General features: G+C 53.9%; 1 protein-coding gene across 1 annotated transcript in view; it reads left to right on the plus strand.

The window, feature by feature from the left end:
• The first annotated feature begins 16,595 nt into the window (after nucleotides 1-16,595).
• Nucleotides 16,596-19,494, plus strand: part of LOC113997190 (centromere protein C-like) — a 29,176-nt gene continuing 26,277 nt past the window's right edge. Inside the window, 3 exon segments of the mRNA XM_039385753.1 lie at nucleotides 16,596-16,736; nucleotides 18,362-18,408; nucleotides 19,329-19,390. Coding sequence (XP_039241687.1) covers nucleotides 16,596-16,736; nucleotides 18,362-18,408; nucleotides 19,329-19,390 — 250 coding nt within the window.

Raw genomic sequence — 19,494 nt, forward strand, 5'->3', positions numbered from 1 at the left:
AGGACACCTCAGCCCCTGATGTCCCCTCCCCTGGTGGGGCTCTGCTCCCCCTTGTCCCCAGATCCTACCTGGCGGGGGTGGAACTCCACTCCCCCTGGATGCCCCCAAAAGATGTAGACAGCCCCACGCTCCTTGTCCTCCAGCGGGGCCCCCACAGCCACCTCTGGCAGGTTGTCACTGTCACTGTCCAGGTCTCCCAGCGATGCCCCGAAACAGCCCAAGGGGTGACCTGGAGCACCATAAAGCTGCCCAGAGGGGTGTAGGGCATCCTGGGGGCACAAGGACATTATGGGGATCCCCTTGGCCAACCCCAATCCCATGGACCTTGGGTGGGGGTCACTGTGGTTACCCCATGGTCGCCAAGCTGGTGGCACTGTGGTGACCCTACATCTCTGGTTGGGGGTCACCCCAGTCTTGCCAGGACTCTGGTCACCCTGGTCCTGCTCACCCTTGGCTGTTGTTACCCCCGATCACTCTAGTACCACGTTCCTCAGGATGGGGTTACCCTGGTCACCTTCATTCCACCCTCCCTGGGTCAGGGTCCTCCTGGTCACCCCCATCCCATGGGCTTGGCTTGGGGTTACCACAGTCACCCAACGTCCCTGGGCTGGTGTCCCCCACGGCCATGTGCCCCCCACTTCTGGGGGTTGGTGGTGGCCCCAGGGTGGGGGTGCCCCCCTTACCTCCTCCCACCTGTACAGGTGCACTCATCCTCCCCAGCGCCCATCGTAGTGGTTGGGGGCCCCCACCAGCAGTGCCACCATCCCCCCGCCCTGGTCCAGGGCACAGAGGGTGGCCCCGAAATAGGACCCCACCTGTGGAGGAACATACGTGTCAATGGGGGGGTGGGAGCACCCATGGGGATCACGTGTCACCTGGGAGAGGGTGGGGACATCCATGGGGCCCTCCTCCATGGCACAGAGGGCGGCCCTGAATTAGGACCCCATCTGTGAGGGGACACTTTTGTCACGAGGGGTGAGTGGGGACACCCAGGAGTACCCTGTCCCCCCATACCTGCTCCCCTTCGAGGGTCTGCAGCACCTTCCAGTCCCCCGTGGCTTCAGGGACCTCAAAGAGGACAACCTTGCCCACGTAGAGGTGACGGGGGATACTTGCAGCCACCAGCACCCGGTCGGGGATGCGCAGCCTGGCCAAGGCGTAGCTTGGGGGCAGTGGGGCACCAGGGTCACCAGGGTCATGCTGGTCCCCAGGGTTGGGGTCACCTTGGTCACCACGTTTCCCTGGCCTGGGGTCACCAGGGTCAGGATGGTCATCAAGGTGTGATGACCTGGTCACTCTGAGCTTTGGGGTGGGGTCCCAATGGTCACCCTGGGTTAGGGTCACCATTATCACCTGGTTCCTGGTTGGGTCTGAACCCCCTCCATGATCCCACTTCCCACCCATGCTGAACCCTCCAGCCCAGGGTCTCCCCCCCACAAGATTGCCCCTCCCCCAACTCTCTCAACCCGTGTCCCACACATTCAACCCCTCTCCCACTCCATCCCCCTGATTAACCTCTCCCCCCAATTAACTCCCGTTCCCCACACCTATTGACCCCTCCTCCATCCATATAATCCCTCCCCCATCCCTAATCAACCTCTCCCCTCTAATTAACCCCTCTCACCTAGGTACCCCTCGGGCCTGCTCTCCTTTGGGTGGGGGTTGGGAATGAAGGTCTCATTCTCCTGCAGCTCTAGTAGCTCCAGCAGCCCCCCCGCACAGTTATCAACCCCTACTGCCCCCGTCACCCATCGGCCCTGGGGGGAGGGGGGAGAGGGTCACGTGAGCACAAGGACACCCCTCCCCTGAAACCCTTCTCTCCCCAACCCACCTGGATGACATCAACGCTGATCCCGCTGGAGCACATCTCCAAGTGGAAACTGTGCAGCTGGGTGGTACCTGGGGGGAGGGGAGGGGGAAGGTTAACTGGGGGAGAGGGGACTGGAGGGTACCAGACTTGAGGGTGGGGGAGGTGTTAATTGGGGTGAGAGAAGGGCTAATTGGGAAAGAAGGGGTTAATTAGGGTGGTAGGTGGGGTGCAAACCCCAGCCAATTTTGGGGTTTCTTCCATGTTGCAGTAGGGCTTCTGGGGAGGGGGACGTGTTGACTGGGGAAGTGGGGGGTGCCAGCGTACCCTCAATGTCGTAGAGCCGCGCCTGCAACTCCTGGAAGAGGCCACGGAGCCACTTGAAACTCTCGAGCACCTTCATGAAGCCAGGTCCGGAGGCGAATTGCTGCAGGTAGCGCTTCGTGTCGGGACTGTTGAAGTTGTTCCCCACCTGTGCCGGGAGGGGTGGGCGTTGCTGGGGTGGGGGGTGGATGTTGTCCATCCCCTCCACCCACCTCCCACCCTCCCCATCCCCTCCACCCACCTCCCACCCTCCCTATCCCGGCACCTCAGGATGGGGCAGCCACAGCCACGCCCACCCAGGGCCACACCCACTATGATCACACCCACGTGAACCATTCTGCCAATCCCAACATGACCACATCCACTTGTGATCTGTTTTGTCACACCCTCAAAGGGCCACACCCCTAAACTGCACCTGACCACGCCCACTCATGACCATACCCATATCAACTACACCCACCACGCTCAACTCCACCAAACCCTCTCCCGGCCACACCCACCACCACAACTCCTTGCTGCACCCACCACTGGTCTTGCCCACTGTGACCACGCCCACCCCAAACACACCTACTTACCACTCCCACCCAATAACACACCCAGTCATGACCATTCCCACAATGGCTATGCCCACACAATGACCACACCCACACAATGACCACTCCCACACAATGGCCATACCCACACCACTACCAGTCCCACCATAACCACGCCAACACCTGACCATGCCCACCATGTCAAGCTCCATCACGGCCTCACAGCCACACCCACCACGGTCACACCCCTGCCCACCCACCCTGATGACACAGCAGTGGATCCCATGCTCCTTGGCCGCGTCCAGGGCCTTTGGGTCGTGGTCGGTGGCGTCACCATCAGTGATCATCACCAGGACCCGCCGTGCCCCTGGCCGCGCCCCCGCCTCCTCTGAGAACAGCTCCTTCCTGCAGCCACAGGGCACTGATGGGGCTGCAGCGGGGAGCACCGGGTGGGTGGGGGGCACCGGGGCTGGTTCTGGGGGGCAGGGGGACTGGGGGATAGGGGGGAGTTGAGGGGCTGGGGGATAGTGGGGCCTGGGGGTAATTGAGGATTTTGGGGTGTGGTGGGAGCTGGGGGTAATTGGGCGCTGGGGGCAGAGTGGGGGGTGCAGAGAGGGCTGGGGGGTCACTATGGGTTTGGGGGTTGGGGCTGGCAGTAGGGTGCTGTGGTGTGGTTATGGGGCAGATTCAGAGGACAGGGGGGTGCTGAGGGGGTTGGAAGGCAGCTCTGGGCAGCAGTGGGGGCTGGGGGCACTCAGTGTTCAGCTGGGGGAACACTGGGGCTCGGTAGGTGTCACTGGAGGGGCAGCAGGGGGGCAACAGTGGAGCAGTAGTGAGGCAGAGGAGGGGCAGTGGGGGGACAGTAGGGGGACAATGGGGTGCTGGGTGGTGGGGAGCAGCCAAGGGACAGCAGTGGAGCACAGGCGGGTGCTGGATGTTGGCAGTGGGGTGCAGGGGTGCACAGGGGCAGCAGTCAGTGGGGTGCAATGGGGTGGGGCAGAAGTGGGGCAAAGGGGGAGTGGGGAGTGGCAGTGGGGTGCAATGGGGATCAGGGTGGTTCTGGGGGTCAGCAGTGGGGGTGCTGCCCTGCTGTGGGGGTGGCAGTGGGGCACAGAGATGGCATTAGGAGGGCAGTGCTGAAGGGTGGCGAGAGGGAGTGGAGGATGGTGTGGGGCATAAGGGGTGGCCAGGACAAGGGGGGACAGTGGAGGGCAGCGGGGGGCAGTGGGGCAGCTGCGGGGCAGGGTATGTCTCACGTGACGAAGCCGATGGCAGCGAAGGTGTTGGTGAGGCCCCCGCGCTGTTCCAGCACCTGCAGCAGCTCCTGGGTCTGTGGCCGGGCTGCGAATTCCTTCAGCGTAAACACGGTCTGGACCCTGTTCGAGAACTGCACCGCCCCGAACTGCCCACAGGGGCTGCTCTGAGTGTCCAGCCCACCGTGGGCCCAGAGCCCCCCATAGTCCCCCATTGCCCCCGGTGCCCCCACAGTGCCCCCAGGGACCCCATCCCCACAGTACCCCCTGTAGCTCCCATCCCCATAATGCCCTCGATTGCCCCCATCCCCCACACTGCCTCTTATAGCCTCCCTCACCACAGTGCCCCCTATAGTCCCCTCCCACAGTGCCTCCATCCCCCAATCCCCCTGTAGTGCCCCCTATAGCTCCTGCCCCCACAGTGCCACCATAGCCTCCACCTCCATCCCCCCCAGTGCCCCCTATGGCCCCCATCCCCCACAGTACCTCCATAGTCCCCATAGTCCCCCCTATATATCCCATCACCCACAGTGCCCCCTATGGCCCCCATCCCCTATACTGGCCCCTGTAGGCCCCACACCATGCCATTTCCCCCTGCACATCACCCCACTGAACTCCCACCCCTGCCCACACCCACCCGGGGCGTATATGGATCGAGGTGTTCTGCAGCTTCTCCATCACATCCACCATGAGAGGAGACCCCGTACCCCCCACAGCCCCCCCAAAGGAGCACATAGAGGGAAGCCAGCTCTCTGAGCACCATAACTGGGGGTCCCAGGTCGCTGAGCCCCATAAGCAGGGGCCACCCATCATCAGGCCTCATGGCGCCAACATGGGGCTTCACTTCCTTCCCCCGAGCATGGGAAGGATCTGGGCATCTAGCTGCTCCCACCCCCCCCACAGTGGGTCAGGCTTCCCCCCTCCCCTGCTGTGGGATAGAGACCCCCATCCCCCCATGGGTCAGGGCCCCAAGTGCCCCCATACTGGCCAACAGCACCCCGAAGAAAATGCTGATGATGCCACTGTGCCCCACAGCCGCCATGCTGTCACTGTCACCCTGTGTCAACCCACCCCCGCATTTCCTTCCTGTGGTGGGAGGGTGACAAACTTCCCACACAGAACCAGGGGGCCCTGGGCATCTGCGACCCAGAACGGGAGGAGACAGAACTGGGGGGGAGACAGGATTTTAGGGCAGGGGGAAGGAACTGGGAGGGACCCAGAACTGGAGAGAAGCAGAATTTGGAGGGGGACAGAACTGAATGCGAGACAGAACAGGGGTGGGGACAGAACTAGGGGAGGCAGAGAACTGTGGGTGATGCTGGGGATGATGACCTTGGGGGTGAAACCAGAATTGGAGGGGGTCCCAAACTGGGGAAGAGACAGAACTGGGTTGGGAGGATGCAGAACTGGGCGAGAGAGAACTGGGGGAGACCCAGAACTGGATGGGAGACAGAACTGGGGGATGGGGGCCCAGGCATCTAGGATCCAGTTCTGGGAGGGAGGGGGGCCATCACTGGAGGTCTCCAGGAACCTGGGACTTGCCTGTCACCATTGGGAGGGGCATGGTGGAGGGAGGTTGGATGGGGGTTGAGCTGGGGGTTGGGAATGGCTGTGCTGAGAGGGTCCTGGGAGCTGTGGGGGCTTTGGGGGGGGACACCCTGGCTGGATGCCAGGTTCCCCCAGAGACACTCTGTCACTCCCCTCATCACCTGGACAGGGGAGAGAAAACAGAAAATTTATTTCAGTGCTGTGATGCGGAGTGAGGTCTTGAGTTTGGGGTTGGGATGCGCTGGATGATAGAGGAGCATGAATTGGGCTTTAAAAGAACTGGATGGGCTATGGGAAACTCAGAGGCATGGGGAAATCCTAAAGTAATGACAGACTGGTGTTTAAAGCAGCAACCAGTGAGGACAGAATGATATCAGTAAATCTTGGCACATCCTGGGGTAAGAGTGAGTTTGGGAAGCCGAGGGGTGGTTAAAGTGTGCAGGGAAACAGCACAGGCACAGGGGAGAGTAGGACAGCCTGGGGCAGTGACAACCAAGGGCCTTGGTGGGTCTGGGACTGTTCCACCCCCACATTTCCAGCTCTAACCCTTGCCTCTGACTTCCTGCTTCACCACCTCCGAGGGATGGTCAGCTTACCAGTCAGGACCTCAGTGGTCTCTTCAGTGATGACCATCAGTGGGGCCAGTTAACACCCTCAGGGTCTTGGGGGTCGTTGCTGACTTTGACTTCTCAGGACATTTGTTCCCAAGGTGCAATTCAGGGATTCAGCACCACAGGGAGCAGGAACAGGCAAAGTGCCCAAACACACCACAGCTCTGGAGTTTGTTTCCTCATTTCTCACGTGGTTGATTGGAGCAGTTTCATGGGTGCTGTCAAAGTCAAAATTTTATCAAAAAAAGTAAGCACAAGAAAGCATTTCTCTGGTTTTCCTAATCTTTCTGCCCGCAGAATACAGGGAGCTTCTGACTGAGGTTGTTTCGGAGCATTTCTTAATGAAGCACAGACATATACAGAAAGCCAAAACTGGGGGGAGGTTTTAGTGCACTCCTTGGAGTGAATTAAACACAGGACTTTGCTTAAATACAAACCAAGAGGAGCACCCACATGTGTGCACGATGCTTTGGGTAGAGTCCTACCACTATGAGCCATTCTCCAAGGACTCTGACAAGGTGGGTCTGAGCTGACCCCTCAGACATTTGCACCAGCACTGACAAAGGGTCAGCACAGGGCACCTCATCCCAGCTTTGGCTCATCCCCCATTAAATATAAAAAGAGACCTGAGATCTAGTTAGTCTAGAGACCATATGCCTGGATCAGATACTGGGGAGCCCTGAGAGCCTGCAGGTTGGTTACTGGATGGACACTGTGTCCTAAACGCCTCTTAAGAGCAAGTGCCAGATCCTTCACCTGGGCTGGGGTGATTCTGGTTTGACAGACACAGCTGAGGATGAGAGTCTGGAGAGTTGCCCCACAGAGAGATCTGGGTGTTTGGGTGGAAGGCAAGATATATCACCAGCTTGCCCTGGAAGCCAAAGGGCCCCCCGTGTCCTGAGGGCCATCTGGTCCAGCATCTCTGGGACTGCACAGGGGCAGCCTCACCTTGAGCCCTGGGGGCAGTTCTGGGCACCTCAATATAAGGAGGACATCAAAGGGTGTCCAGAGTAGAGTAACCAAGGTGGTGAAAGGCCTCGAGGGCAGAACTTACAAGGTGAAGCTGCAGTCACTTGGTTTGTCCAGCCTGGAGAAGAGAAGGGTGAGGGGGTGACCTCATTGCCATCTACGACTGTCTCAAGGGGGGCAGTGGATGGAGGGGTTGGTCTCTCTCTGTCACCAGTGACAGGACTCAAGGAAATGGCATGAGGTTGCATGAGAGGAAGTTCAGACAGGACATTGGGAAAAGGTTCTTCACCTGGAAAGTGGTTAGTCACTGGAACAGGCTCCCCAGAGAAGTGGTTACCAGGCCTGCCAGAGCTCAAGGAGTGTATGGATGATACTCTTAGTCCTATGATTTCATTTTATGTGGTCCTGAAAGCAGCAGGGACTCGTGGATCCTTATGAGTCCTTCCAATTTGAGAAAGTCTATGATCCTGCGATAGTGGGTGCTATTAAAGGGACCATGGAGGACAACGTCAACATCAGGCACGGTCAGCCCAGGTTCACAAAGGGAAACAGCGGTTTAACCAATTTGAGATATTCTATAATACCATGATTTGTTCCTTCAGACACCTCTCAGCTTGCCAGCTGCTGCTCACTTGAGATTCCAGCAGTTAAAAGCTCTCCTGTCCTTTGGGAACCTGTCTGCCCGGACAGCTCTTTTTTATGTTCCTATATATCTTTTCTATCTATCTATCTAAAACCTTTCTGATAAGATCATCCCTTGCAGGAAGATGACGTCATTAGAGACAGCTGGTACTGAGCATGTGGTTACTGAGGGTGTTTTGGTGTTTATGAAACCCTCTCATGCTTAATTTCCTTTTGTTACAAAAAAACTCTGCTGGATCTGTGTGGGGGCAGATCTTTGAGGAGAGCAGGTGGGAGATGGTGCCACGGGCCTGTTAACATCCAGCTGTAGAGATCAGGAGAAGTCTGATACAAGAACAGTGATGTCAGTCCCAAGTGGGCAATGTCAGAAATGGAGAGGTTGGGGGATGAGGAGGAAGGTTGTCCAAACAGGGTCAACCCCTCAAGGGACTGTCCAGACCTCCCGAGGAGATAGTATCAACATCACTTGGAGAATGCTTCTATCACCTCTCTCTAAACTGAAAAGTAACAAAATATTCCCTTTCATTAAAAAAAATTATATATTTCGTGACATGCACTTTGAAATCTTCCTCCTTAACAACACTTCAGACAGACTCCAGTCGGCTGTAAAAGTCTTAAAGACTTGAAGATAATTAAAGGAGGAGAAAGAACTTGTGAGGGCTTTCTGTATTCTAAGGAGCCCCATGGTGTACTTGGGGCTGAGTCCATGGTCCCCAGGTATTGAAGAAGCTGCTCGAGGAGTCAGAAACCAAACTCCAAGTCTCTTGAAGTGTCAATGGGCCCCACTGAGGGCGGGTACTGACAAAGCCTCCCCAGGGACTCTTTAGAGCACATCCTTGGAGACTAGGAGTGCAGGCAGACCAAGGCTCTGGGCAGGCCCCTGCAATGCTGAGCAAAGCCTGCCTTGGTTTTGTGGAGCAGGAAGGCCAAGACCTGAGCCCCAGGCCCTGGTACAGAAGATTCTGTCCTTCCTGGGTGGCTCAGGGATGCTTGGGGGGCAGTGGGATGGGAGGAGGAGGAACAACAAAGGTCAAAACCTGTGCAACCCCTCCCAGGATCCTCAGGGAGGGACCAGGCAGAAACAAAGTGCAGAACCTCAAAGGAAAGTTGCTTGTGGTGGCCTGAGTGGCAGAGGCAGCTGACAGAGGCAAGGGGACAAAGGCCTGGGTGCCTTTGGGCCTTGCAGCCCTGCCAGAGCCCTTGGCCATCTCTCCTGCAGGCTGTCCTGCCCTGTCCCTGCTGCTGCTCTGGCCTTGCAGGCTGCACACCTCCCTCCTGCTTTCCCACCCCCCTCCCAGCAGCATTTCTAGACCCTCACTGATGTCTTTGCACCCATCCCTGGTTGTTCTCTGAAACACAAAACCATGGGATTATCCTGACTCTTCTCTGAGTGACCTCTTGTCCTTTTGAGTGATACTTCTTTTTCATCACTTTCAGTCTGAACATTCCAAATTGTACTTTGTGGGTTCCCTTCTCTTTCCAGTACCAATAAAAACTCCATTATCTCTCAAACTGCTCTTCCAGCAGTACCAGATACTCCTGCAGAGCCCTGGGCCTCCTTTTCGAAAGGTACAGCAGCCCATGTCTCTCAGTTTCTCCACACAGGCCCCAAACCCCTTCCTGTCAGTCCTCCAGGGCCTCTCCAGTTCCTTCTCATTATTCCAGAATAGGGAACCCCACACCCAGGCACACCAGTACCAGATGTGGCCACAGCAGAGCCGAGTCTAGGGCGTGACAATCTGTGCTTTGGGTGGCTCCACTGGCCCTGTTGCAGCTACTCTAATCCAAGGGCAGCAGCACCTCTGGTTTGTCTGGCCTCCCTCATAACACCCCAGTCCTGCTCCTCAGGTGGCTGAGCAGAGCCCACTGTGCCCTCAGCTCTGGGGCCATTCCGGCCCAGTAAAGGACAGATCATTTTTCTCTGTAAAGCCCTGGGAGCTTTCTATATGCCGAATCCCAGAGTTTTTCGGAGTTCCCAGCACTGAGGCTCTCTGGGGCAGCTGTCAATATGTGTGTGCAGGGGGCTCACCTTGGCCTGGGATGCCTCTGGCAAGGGAACAGCCCGAGGCACTGCAGGGCACTACAGACTATTAATGAAGCGCTTGTTGGATGATCTTGCTCCCCAAGGTGCATGTTCCTGTGATGCCAAGTGGGGCCAGGGAGGGAAGGGCAAACAGACACGGGCTTTTTGCAGGGGGAGATAGAGGGATGGTAAATGGCAGTAAGTTGTGAGCAGAGAAAAAGGAAAAAGACAAGATGAAGCAAAGGAAATGCTCAGGGCTGTCTGGGGGGAGCTGCCAGGCAGCCCTGGATCTGAGCAGCAATGCCTGCAGTGGGACAAGAAACTCACAGGTCACTCCTGCCGGAGATACACTCCGACACGCACATACACAGATATTTTCAGACACACTCAGGCACTCTCTCACAAAGCCAGACACACTTAAACACACTCAGACACACTCAGAAACACTCAGACACACTCAGACACGCTTAGACACAATAACATACACTCAGACACACCTGCAAACACTGTCAAACAGTCAGACCCATAAATGTATGCTCAGGCCCACTCACACACACTGAGACACACCCTCACACACCCAGATACACTGAGATACACTCCGACATGCTCAGACACACTCGCACACACTCACACACACTCAGACACACTGAGACACACTCAGACATGCTCAGACACACTCAAAAACACTGAGACACACTCGCACACGCTCAGACACAACTGCAAACACACTCGCACACTCAGACACACTTAGACACACGCGCACACACCCAGACACATTCGCTCACACTAAGATATACTCAGACACACTCAGACACACTCAGACACACTGAGAAACGCTCAGACACACTCGCACACACTCAGACACACTTGAGCACACTCAAAGACACTCAGACACACTCAGGCAGACTCAGACACACTCGCACACAGCCAGACACACTTAAACACACTCAGACATACTCAAGCACTGTCCCACACACCCAGACACACACAGACACACTCAGACACACTCAGGTACACCGAGAGATGTTCAGACACACTCTCACACATTCAGATATATTTGAGCACACTCAAACACACTCAGACACACTCAAACACACTCAAGCACACTCCCACAAATCCAGACACACTCAAAAACATTCACACACATTCAGACACACTCAGAAACACTCACATACTTTCAGACACCCTCAGGCACACTCAGACACACTGGCACAGACCCCGAGACATTCGCACACACATAGATATTCTCAGATACACTCAGACACACTCTCACAAAGCCAGACACATTTAGACACCCTCAGCAACAATCGCATACACTTAGACACACCTGCAAACACTGCCAAAGAATCAGACCCATAACTATATGCTCAGGCACACTCACGCACACTGAGACACACTCAGACACACCGAGACACATTCAGATACACTCCGACACCCTCAGAAACCCTCAGGCACACTCACACACATCCAGTCACATTCAGAAACACTCAGAAACACTCACACACTCTCAGACACACTCACACACACTCAGACACACTCCAGACACCCAGACACATTCGCACACACACAGATATTTTCAGACACACTCAGACACACTCTCACAAAGCCAGACACAGACACATTCAGACACAATCAGACACACTCGGACACACTCGCACACACTCAGAAACAACTGCAAACACACTCGAACACACAGACACACTTAGACACATTCCTGAAAACACCCTAACACATTCCCTCACACTCAGATATGCTCAGACAGGCACACTCGCCCACACCCAGGCACATTCAGATATGCTCCGACACAGACACATTCAGGCAAACCCAGACAGACACACTGGTACACACTCACACACACTCACACACACAGACACGCTCAGACACACTACGGCACACTGAGAGATGCACAGACAGACACGCACACACTCAGACACAATTGTGCACACTCAAACACACTAAGGCACACTCAGACACACTCAAGTACACTCCCACACATCCAGACATAGAAACATTCGCACACATTCAGACCCACTCAGACAGAAACACTCAGACACTCTCACACACCGTCAGACAAAACTGTAAACACAGAGGCGCCCTCAGACACACTTAGACACAGTCGCAAAAACACAGAAAAATTCCCTCATGCTCAGACACACTCTGACACACTCTCACACTCTCAGACACACTCAGACTCATTCAGAAACACTTAGACACAATCGCATAAACTCAGAAACACCTGGAAAAACTGACCAACAATCAGACCCATAAGTATATGCTCAGGCACACTCACGGACACTGAGACACTCACACACACCCAGACACACTCAGTCAAACCCAGAAAAACTCAGACACCCTCGCACACACTCACACACACGCACACCCAGACACACTCAGACAGAGACACACTCACAAACACTCACACACAGGTATTCTCAGACACTCGCACACGCTCAGACAAAACTGCAAACACACTTGGACACTCAGACACATTTAGACACATTCCCGCACGTACCCTAAAACATTCCCTCGCACTCAGGTACGCTCAGACACACTGAGACACACTCGCACACACCCTGACACATTCAGACACACTCTGACACACTCAGGCAAACCCAGACACACTCAGACATGCACACACTCACAAACACTCACACACAGGCATTCACAGACACGCTCAGACACGGGGGGGCAGTCATGTTCGAAGAGTGGTCTTCTCCCTAGTCAGGCCTCTTATCTTCTCTGCTTGGCCTGTCCGACCTCTAACTCCTAAATTAAATGTTCTAGGACCAACTAAGATATGTGTCTTAGAACTTCCCGTTTACTTAAACAATATTTATTTGACTTTCTTCTTAACAGAAAAATCTCTTATTAAAGAAGATTCCTGAGGAACGTAAACTAATTTCTTGAAGATGGGCATACGATACACTCTCTGTTCCTTTCCATGTATTATCTACATTCTCTCTCCTAAAAATAACTGAAGTCTTAAAAGAATTAGGATATCATTTTTATCTAAGATAAAACTTCTGATGTACTAAGTCGTTTAAAAAGGAGATCCTCTCTCATTTCAGTACCATTGTGACAATATGGGGCTTCATGTAACACCTGAAACACTGAACACTGCAGATTCCCCTGGAATCAAAGGACCATTGTGACGCTCTAGGGCCTCATGGAAGAGGGAGGCACTGCAGAGAGACCTCAAATTAGAGGTTTGCGCAATCATGCACCAGAGGAAGTTCAACAAGGGAAAGTGCCAGATTCTGTCCCTGGGATGGGGCAACCTCGGTTGTACGGACAGACTGCAGTACCTCCCTCTTCCATGAGGCCCTAGAGCGTCACAATGGTCCTTTGATTCCAGGGGAATCTGCAGTGTTCAGTGATCCAGGTGCTACATGAAGCCCCATATTGTCACAATGGCACTAAATGAGAGAGGATCTCCTTTCTAAACGACTTAGTACATCAGAAGTTTTATCTTAGATAAAAATGATATCCCAATTCTTTTAAGACTTCAGTTATTTTTAGGAGAGAGAATGTAGATAACACATGGAAACGAATAGAGAGTGTATCGTATGCCCATCTTCAAGAAATTAGCTTACATGCCTCAGGAATCTTCTTTAATAAGAGATTGTTCTGTTAAGAAGAAAGTCAATTAAATATTGTTTAAGCAAATGGGAAGTTCTAAGACACGTGTCTTAGTTGGTCCTTGCACATTTAATTTAGGAGTTAGAGGTCAGATAGATCAAGCAGAGATGCTACGAGGCCTGATTAGCGAGAAGACCACTCTCCGAACATGACTGCCCCCCCTGAAGAAATGGACGCTAGATGGCAGTCTTGCTCCACGAAAAAACCCAAGATGCAATATGACCTCAAAATCAAAGCCTAAGTCTCGACTGCTTGTGAAGGGGGGTGGGGACTTTAAAGCGTCACTGTATTTATATTCCAAAATATATACTAGATCCTTGATCTATGCTGGGTAGAATACCTCATGTATCCCCAGCTGACATATTAAAGAAATGTTCGATCCAATGGTTTCTGGTCATTGGATTAAATTCTTTTTTTTCCCCCTTTGATTCCATGGGGTACTCTTCCATGCATGGATCAAAACCGCATCCGCCGATCCACCGCCCGGCCTAACGCTGCCCCCAACAGCCCCGTCTCTCTGCTCCGGCCGGTCCGCCTCCTCTCCCTCCTCTGCTTTCTTCTCCCTCCCCTGCCCTCCTCAACCGGTTCCGCCTCGGCACTCTGCCCCTCAACCTGCTGCAGATGTGCTGCTTCCACCACATCCACTTCAGGTGTGACAGGCTCTTCTCTTGTCCTCTGAGCGAGAGGAGCAGGAGGAGGGACACAGAAGAGCTCTCCTCACAGAGGCTGCATCGCCAGGAAGTCCAAAGAAGTTCGGAGATGCCAAGCCACGTCCGAACTTTCTCTGGGGATGCTGCTTCTCCCATGCAATGCGCCTACGTAGCACTGGTGCCACATCCCCTGACAAAAGCCCAGGTTATCTTTGTCACCAGCAGAAGTGCTCCTGTTACCAGCAGGGATGCTCCCCGGGAAAGGCCAGGAGAGGCTGACCCGGGGAGGTGAGCCGAGAGGATTTTCTGCCTCTCGTGCCCCTCGACCATTCTCAAAAGCGCGTGCTATGGAGGACAATTCAGGAGTCTCCCCGGGCCAGCAAAAGAGAGATGAGAGGGAAGAGATGACGGCCACGGAAAAAGATCATGGTCTGTAAATCTTGAACTCCTCGAGACCAATCCCCACCCCTCCCACCTAGCCCGACCCCGCCGCTTCCGCGGTGCAGAGCTCCGACCGCCGCCCCGCTGCCGCCGCTCTCGCCGACCCTCCGCATCCAACCCGCACCCGACGAGAGCCCGAGAGGCGTCGGCACCCGGCACAGTACCCGGGCTGAGTTGGATGAGGAGGGCAGTGGACGGAGACGAAGAGAGAGGAGGGAGAGGAGGCGGAGAGGAGGCGGCCCGGCCGGAGCAGGGACGGGGCTATCGGAGGCAGCGAGAGGCCGGGCGGCGGATCGGCGCATTCGGCTCTGGCGGAGAGCGGGACTGGCGGCGCTGGCCGCGGTTCTGCTCGGTGCACAAGGCTGGCGCCCGGGGACCGGGGGGCCGCGGCTGGAGTTGCCGTGCAGGTCCCTCGCGGCTGCCGTCCTGCCTGGCAGGTTCTTCACAGAGCTCAGTCTCCCAACTAGCCTCCCGTCCGTCGCTTCCCTCTGCTCCATAAAGTATTCCCTCTGAACTCTCACCGCTCTTTTCTTTGTCGAGCCCTTCCCGATTCCTTGCTTTACTCTCTGTCCTTCAGAGACCTCCTGCAGTCCGGCCTTCCCCTTTTCTACTTTCCTTTCTCTCTTGCTTAGCTCAGTCGTGCAACTTCCCATTCTTCAGTGACTCCAAAAATCCACCTCTCTTTCCCGCACTCAACTCTCCAGTAAATTCGAATGGACACTTCCACAACTGCACACCTTGACAGTCTCGTCAAATTCTTCTCCGTACGGTCCTGACTCTTTCTGTGCCCTTTCTTCTGGGAAACAACGTCCAGTGCAAAAAGTAATTCGGACGGCTTTTTGTCTTTATCTCCCCGCCAGTGTCTGCAGGCAGAGCCCAGGGGCACTAGGACACATTGGTGGAGACAAGGGAAGGCAGTGAGATCACCGTAAAGTGTTCACACGCCAAGTTACGGACGGGCGATTGTATCCCATTCTACCGGCAGCTCCCGGGTCACAGCCCCGAACTCCTCGCGCGCGCTGCTAAAGGGTGCCGAGAGTTGCGAGCGCCAGGGGGGCGGCTGTCCTCGCCGGGAGATGGACTTTGGACCTTCCTCTAACTCTCTGGGCCCCGTCTCGGGGACACGGAGCTGTATTCCTGCGCCCTGGCTGACACGGATTCATTGACACGGTCGTCTTGGGAGCTTTCAGGGGATTTTCTTAGAAATGCACAACTCGTTTAATAGTTTCTACAGTGCAGCAATGTAGCGCCCCTATGAAAGAGGCAGTTTCACTACTACACAAAGCACGGACTGCACGAGTTCTCTGAAGGACGAGAGAAACGCAAGGGAAAAAGAAGGGCTTCACAAAAGTAAGAGCGGTGAGTGTTTCGCGGGAATGCTTTTTGGAGCAGAGGGAGGGACGGACGGAAGGCTAATTCGGAAACTGAGCTCTGTGAAGAACCTGCCAGGTCGGACGGCAGCCTCGAGGGACGTGCACGGCCATCTCAGCCGCGGCCACCACGGTCCCCGGGCGCCAGCCTTGCGCACCGAGCAGAACCGCGGCCAGCGCCGTCAGCCCGGCTCCCCAAAGAGCCGCATCCGCCGATCCGCCGCCCGGCCTAACGCTGCCCCCAACAGCCCCGTCCCTCTGCTCCGGCCGGTCCGCCTCCTCTCCCTCCTCTGCTTTCTTCTCCCTCCCCTGCCCTCCTCAACCGGTTCCGCCTCGGCACTCTGCCCCTCAACCTGCTGCAGATGTGCTGCTTCCACCACATCCACTTCAGGTGTGACAGGCTCTTCTCTTGTCCTCTGAGCGAGAGGAGCAGGAGGAGGGACACAGAAGAGCTCTCCTCACAGAGGCTGCATCGCCAGGAAGTCCAAAGAAGTTCGGAGATGCTATGCCACGTCCAAGCTTTCTCTGGGGATGCTGCTTCTCCCATGCACTGCCTCGCCGTAGCTGCAGGAAAAACTGCAGCTCCCCGTAGTGTCAGTGGCCATTTGGAAACTCGAGAATTTGAACTGGCGTTTCCCAGGAGAGGACAAAGAAACGGGACCCGTCGCCGTGCAGGTCCCCTTAAGGAAGGGAAGGCAAGAAAGTAGCCCAGGGCGGAGACAACCCCCGCTCCTGCGCGCGCCAAAACGTAGCGTCCCTGACTGGCGCGCGGCGGCCCCCGACCAATGAGGCGGAGGCGGGGGGGCGTGGCCGGGGCGCCGCTGTCCCCGCCGGCCGTGGGCGCGCGCGCGGCGGGAAAGGCGCCCAGGTTCGAAAGCGGCGCGCGGGGCGCGCGCGAGCCCCGGCCCGGGATGGCGGAGGCCTTGGTGAGAGAGTGCGGGGATGGCGGGGGTGTGTCTGTCTGTCGGTCTGTCCGCCTGCCTGTCGGTCTGTCTGTGCGCTGTGGGCAGCCAGAGGTGCGGCCCCCGGCGCGTTCCCGGGGGAGGGGCGGGGTCGTTCTTCCGCCCCACCCTGGGGTCTTCCGCTTCTCCCTGAGGAGCGGGAGGCCGGAGTTGGCGCACCGCGCCCTTCGTGTTCGGGTCCGGGCCCCTTGCACAGACACTTGTGCTCCGAGGGCTTGTCTCTCGGGAGCCCCTTTTCCCTCAGGCTGCCTCTGGAGAGCCGCCTTCCATGGGCGAGTGAGCACGTACAGAGCCGGACACTTGTCCAGGCACGCCACAATCGTGCTCATCTTGAGTTTTAAAACTCTTCATGTGTAGGACAATGCGAACACACTCATAAATGAACTGTTCAAAGGTCCGTTGTCGGAGATTTTCAGTCTCTTAGTGCGAAAGGCTGCGTGCCAGTGGATTGTGCTACACTCTGCTGCAAGGGGAAGAGGTTTAAGGCCGAGTGTCAGATTGACTGTAGTGTGCACAGTTTCTGAAGAGGTGGCTTTTGGTCAGTTGTTTTCCCGTGTGACCTAGAGTTTCCTTCTGCTGCTTAAGGCTGATATTGAAAGTTTCCAGTGCAATCAATCCATATGTGGTGTTGGTTATTTTTGTGACCAGAAGTAATATCCAAAGAGGAATCATAAAGTGCAAAGTACTGTCAGTATAGCAAACTTCAGAAAAACGAGCTGACTTCCGTTGTGTTAGGACTAGATAATCTCCAAGCTGCACATACTTTTTAAATTTACACAAATGAATAAGAGGTCATAGTTGTTTTTCAGCTAAACATTTACATTTTTTTAGATGTTTTCCTGTCACATCTGTGAAAAACTGCACTGTGCTTAGCACTTGAATTTTTCTAGACCTTTCTTCCCATTCGTATCCTTGATGTTCTTTGCCTGTTTCCAGGTCAGTGGCTTTATTTCATTTGTTGGTGTAGAAGGTAACACTGATAATATGTTGCCGTTTGAAGTATTACTGCTCCAGTTGTGGTAGTAGATGACTGGAGTCATGTTTTCTATTTGAATGACTTTGATTATATTTGGGTTTCAAGTGTGTGAGGTGGCACTGGGACTTAACTGAGGCTGTAGTTTTACCGTGGCACAGCGATGTGTTCTCACTGCCTGTCAGTGTGGTCGTGCCTGTGGCAAACAGGTAAGAACCATCACGTGAGCAGTTAACACACAGCAGCAGATGTTTGGTTATGTCCTGGCTTGCTTTGTGGTAGATCATTCCTCTTCCTTACTTTAAAGATTAGTCATTACACTTGAGTAAATGGTAACCAAATCCTTACATTCTCTGTGATTTCTGTCACGTAAGTCTCCTGTAAGACTCTCTGACTTCAAATGCAACAGATGCTTTGATGGTTCTTGTGGAAAGCTGAATTTCTGGCAATTGTTACAGGGGTTGTAGCTGCTGTGGCATTCTAAGGAAAACAGGGCTGCAGTAACTCCCACTCTCCCACTAGTTTACGATGGCCGGAGAATGCTTGATGTTTGCTTACTTGTTTTCCTGTCAAGTGTCATTATGCCTAGTAAGAACTTATTCTTATTTCTTCACAGAATCATTTAAAAAAAGACTACAGAGCAAGATTCTGCCATGGAGGAGGGTAATTTGCATCTGAAGTTTTATTCTTAGATTCTGGAAAACTTATGTGGATTTTTATCTGAGAGCATAATGTCAAAGCTATACGGTGTATCCTATTAATCCGATCATACGATGTTTCCCAAATTTCTTGTATTTCTTAGTGGTGGGAGGAGCAAACAGTGCTGGGGGACAAAGCCCCAAGGTTTTCCTTTGTTTCCTTTGCTGAGGCAGCAAACTATGGTGTTGCTATACCTAAGGTGCTCCTAACTAGGCTGCCTGAGTACGGAAGGAGTCGTCTGTGCAGACATTTTGCCTTTTGAGAAGAAGAGAAATGAAGCCCACACAGAGTTCCAGCGTATTTGGACCTTGCTGGTAAATGCTAGAGATGAGTTGGAGTATTTGCAGTGCTGTAGCATTCTTTAAAGGCACGTCAGAAGCCTGTGAAGTTCTTGTTGCTGGAATCCATTTTTAGACTTGCATTTCACGAGCTTACCAAATCTACCAAATCAGCTGTGTATAATGATCATTATGGGAGTAATACTCCATGTCTTTTCTAGTGTTATTTTGGTTTTGATCAACATTGTCTGGCTAGTGAATCGCTCACTTCTGCCCCAAAAATGTTTATTTCAAGAGAGACTTTCTTCACCCCAAAGCTCTTTTACCTCAGGGAAGTAGTTGTGTGTTTTCTTTTATGTAGAGAGAATTCTTCATTCTCATCATAATCTGTGGCAGTGAGGCTTTTTTCCCTGGAATTCTTATTTTGACAAGTTTCTTGGCAGATATCTATGTGTGGAAATGATAGGTAAAAGTATATTGAAGCTGAGACTAGAGGAAATAATAATTTAAAATATTGAGAAGTAAGAACTTTGCTGCTTTATTATTGCTGGGATAAGAACATTTGATATTTTTGATTTAAAATATTTTTTTTCGTCTTCTTTCTAGAAGTAAGATTGATGTACAGCCAGGTCAAAACGTACTGAAACTCATAGAGGATTGTTTTGAAAGTAAGCTCTTATTTGGTGTTTTACTCAATTTGCTGGTAAAAGAAGAAATAATTTCTTCTTTATATTATATTTAGTGGTAAGTAAATAGAAATAAAAATTAGAGA

Source organism: Pipra filicauda, unplaced genomic scaffold, assembly GCF_003945595.2.
Source record: "Pipra filicauda isolate LSUMZ 115617 unplaced genomic scaffold, ASM394559v2 scaffold431_size579624_pilon, whole genome shotgun sequence".
NCBI lineage: Eukaryota > Metazoa > Chordata > Aves > Passeriformes > Pipridae > Pipra > Pipra filicauda.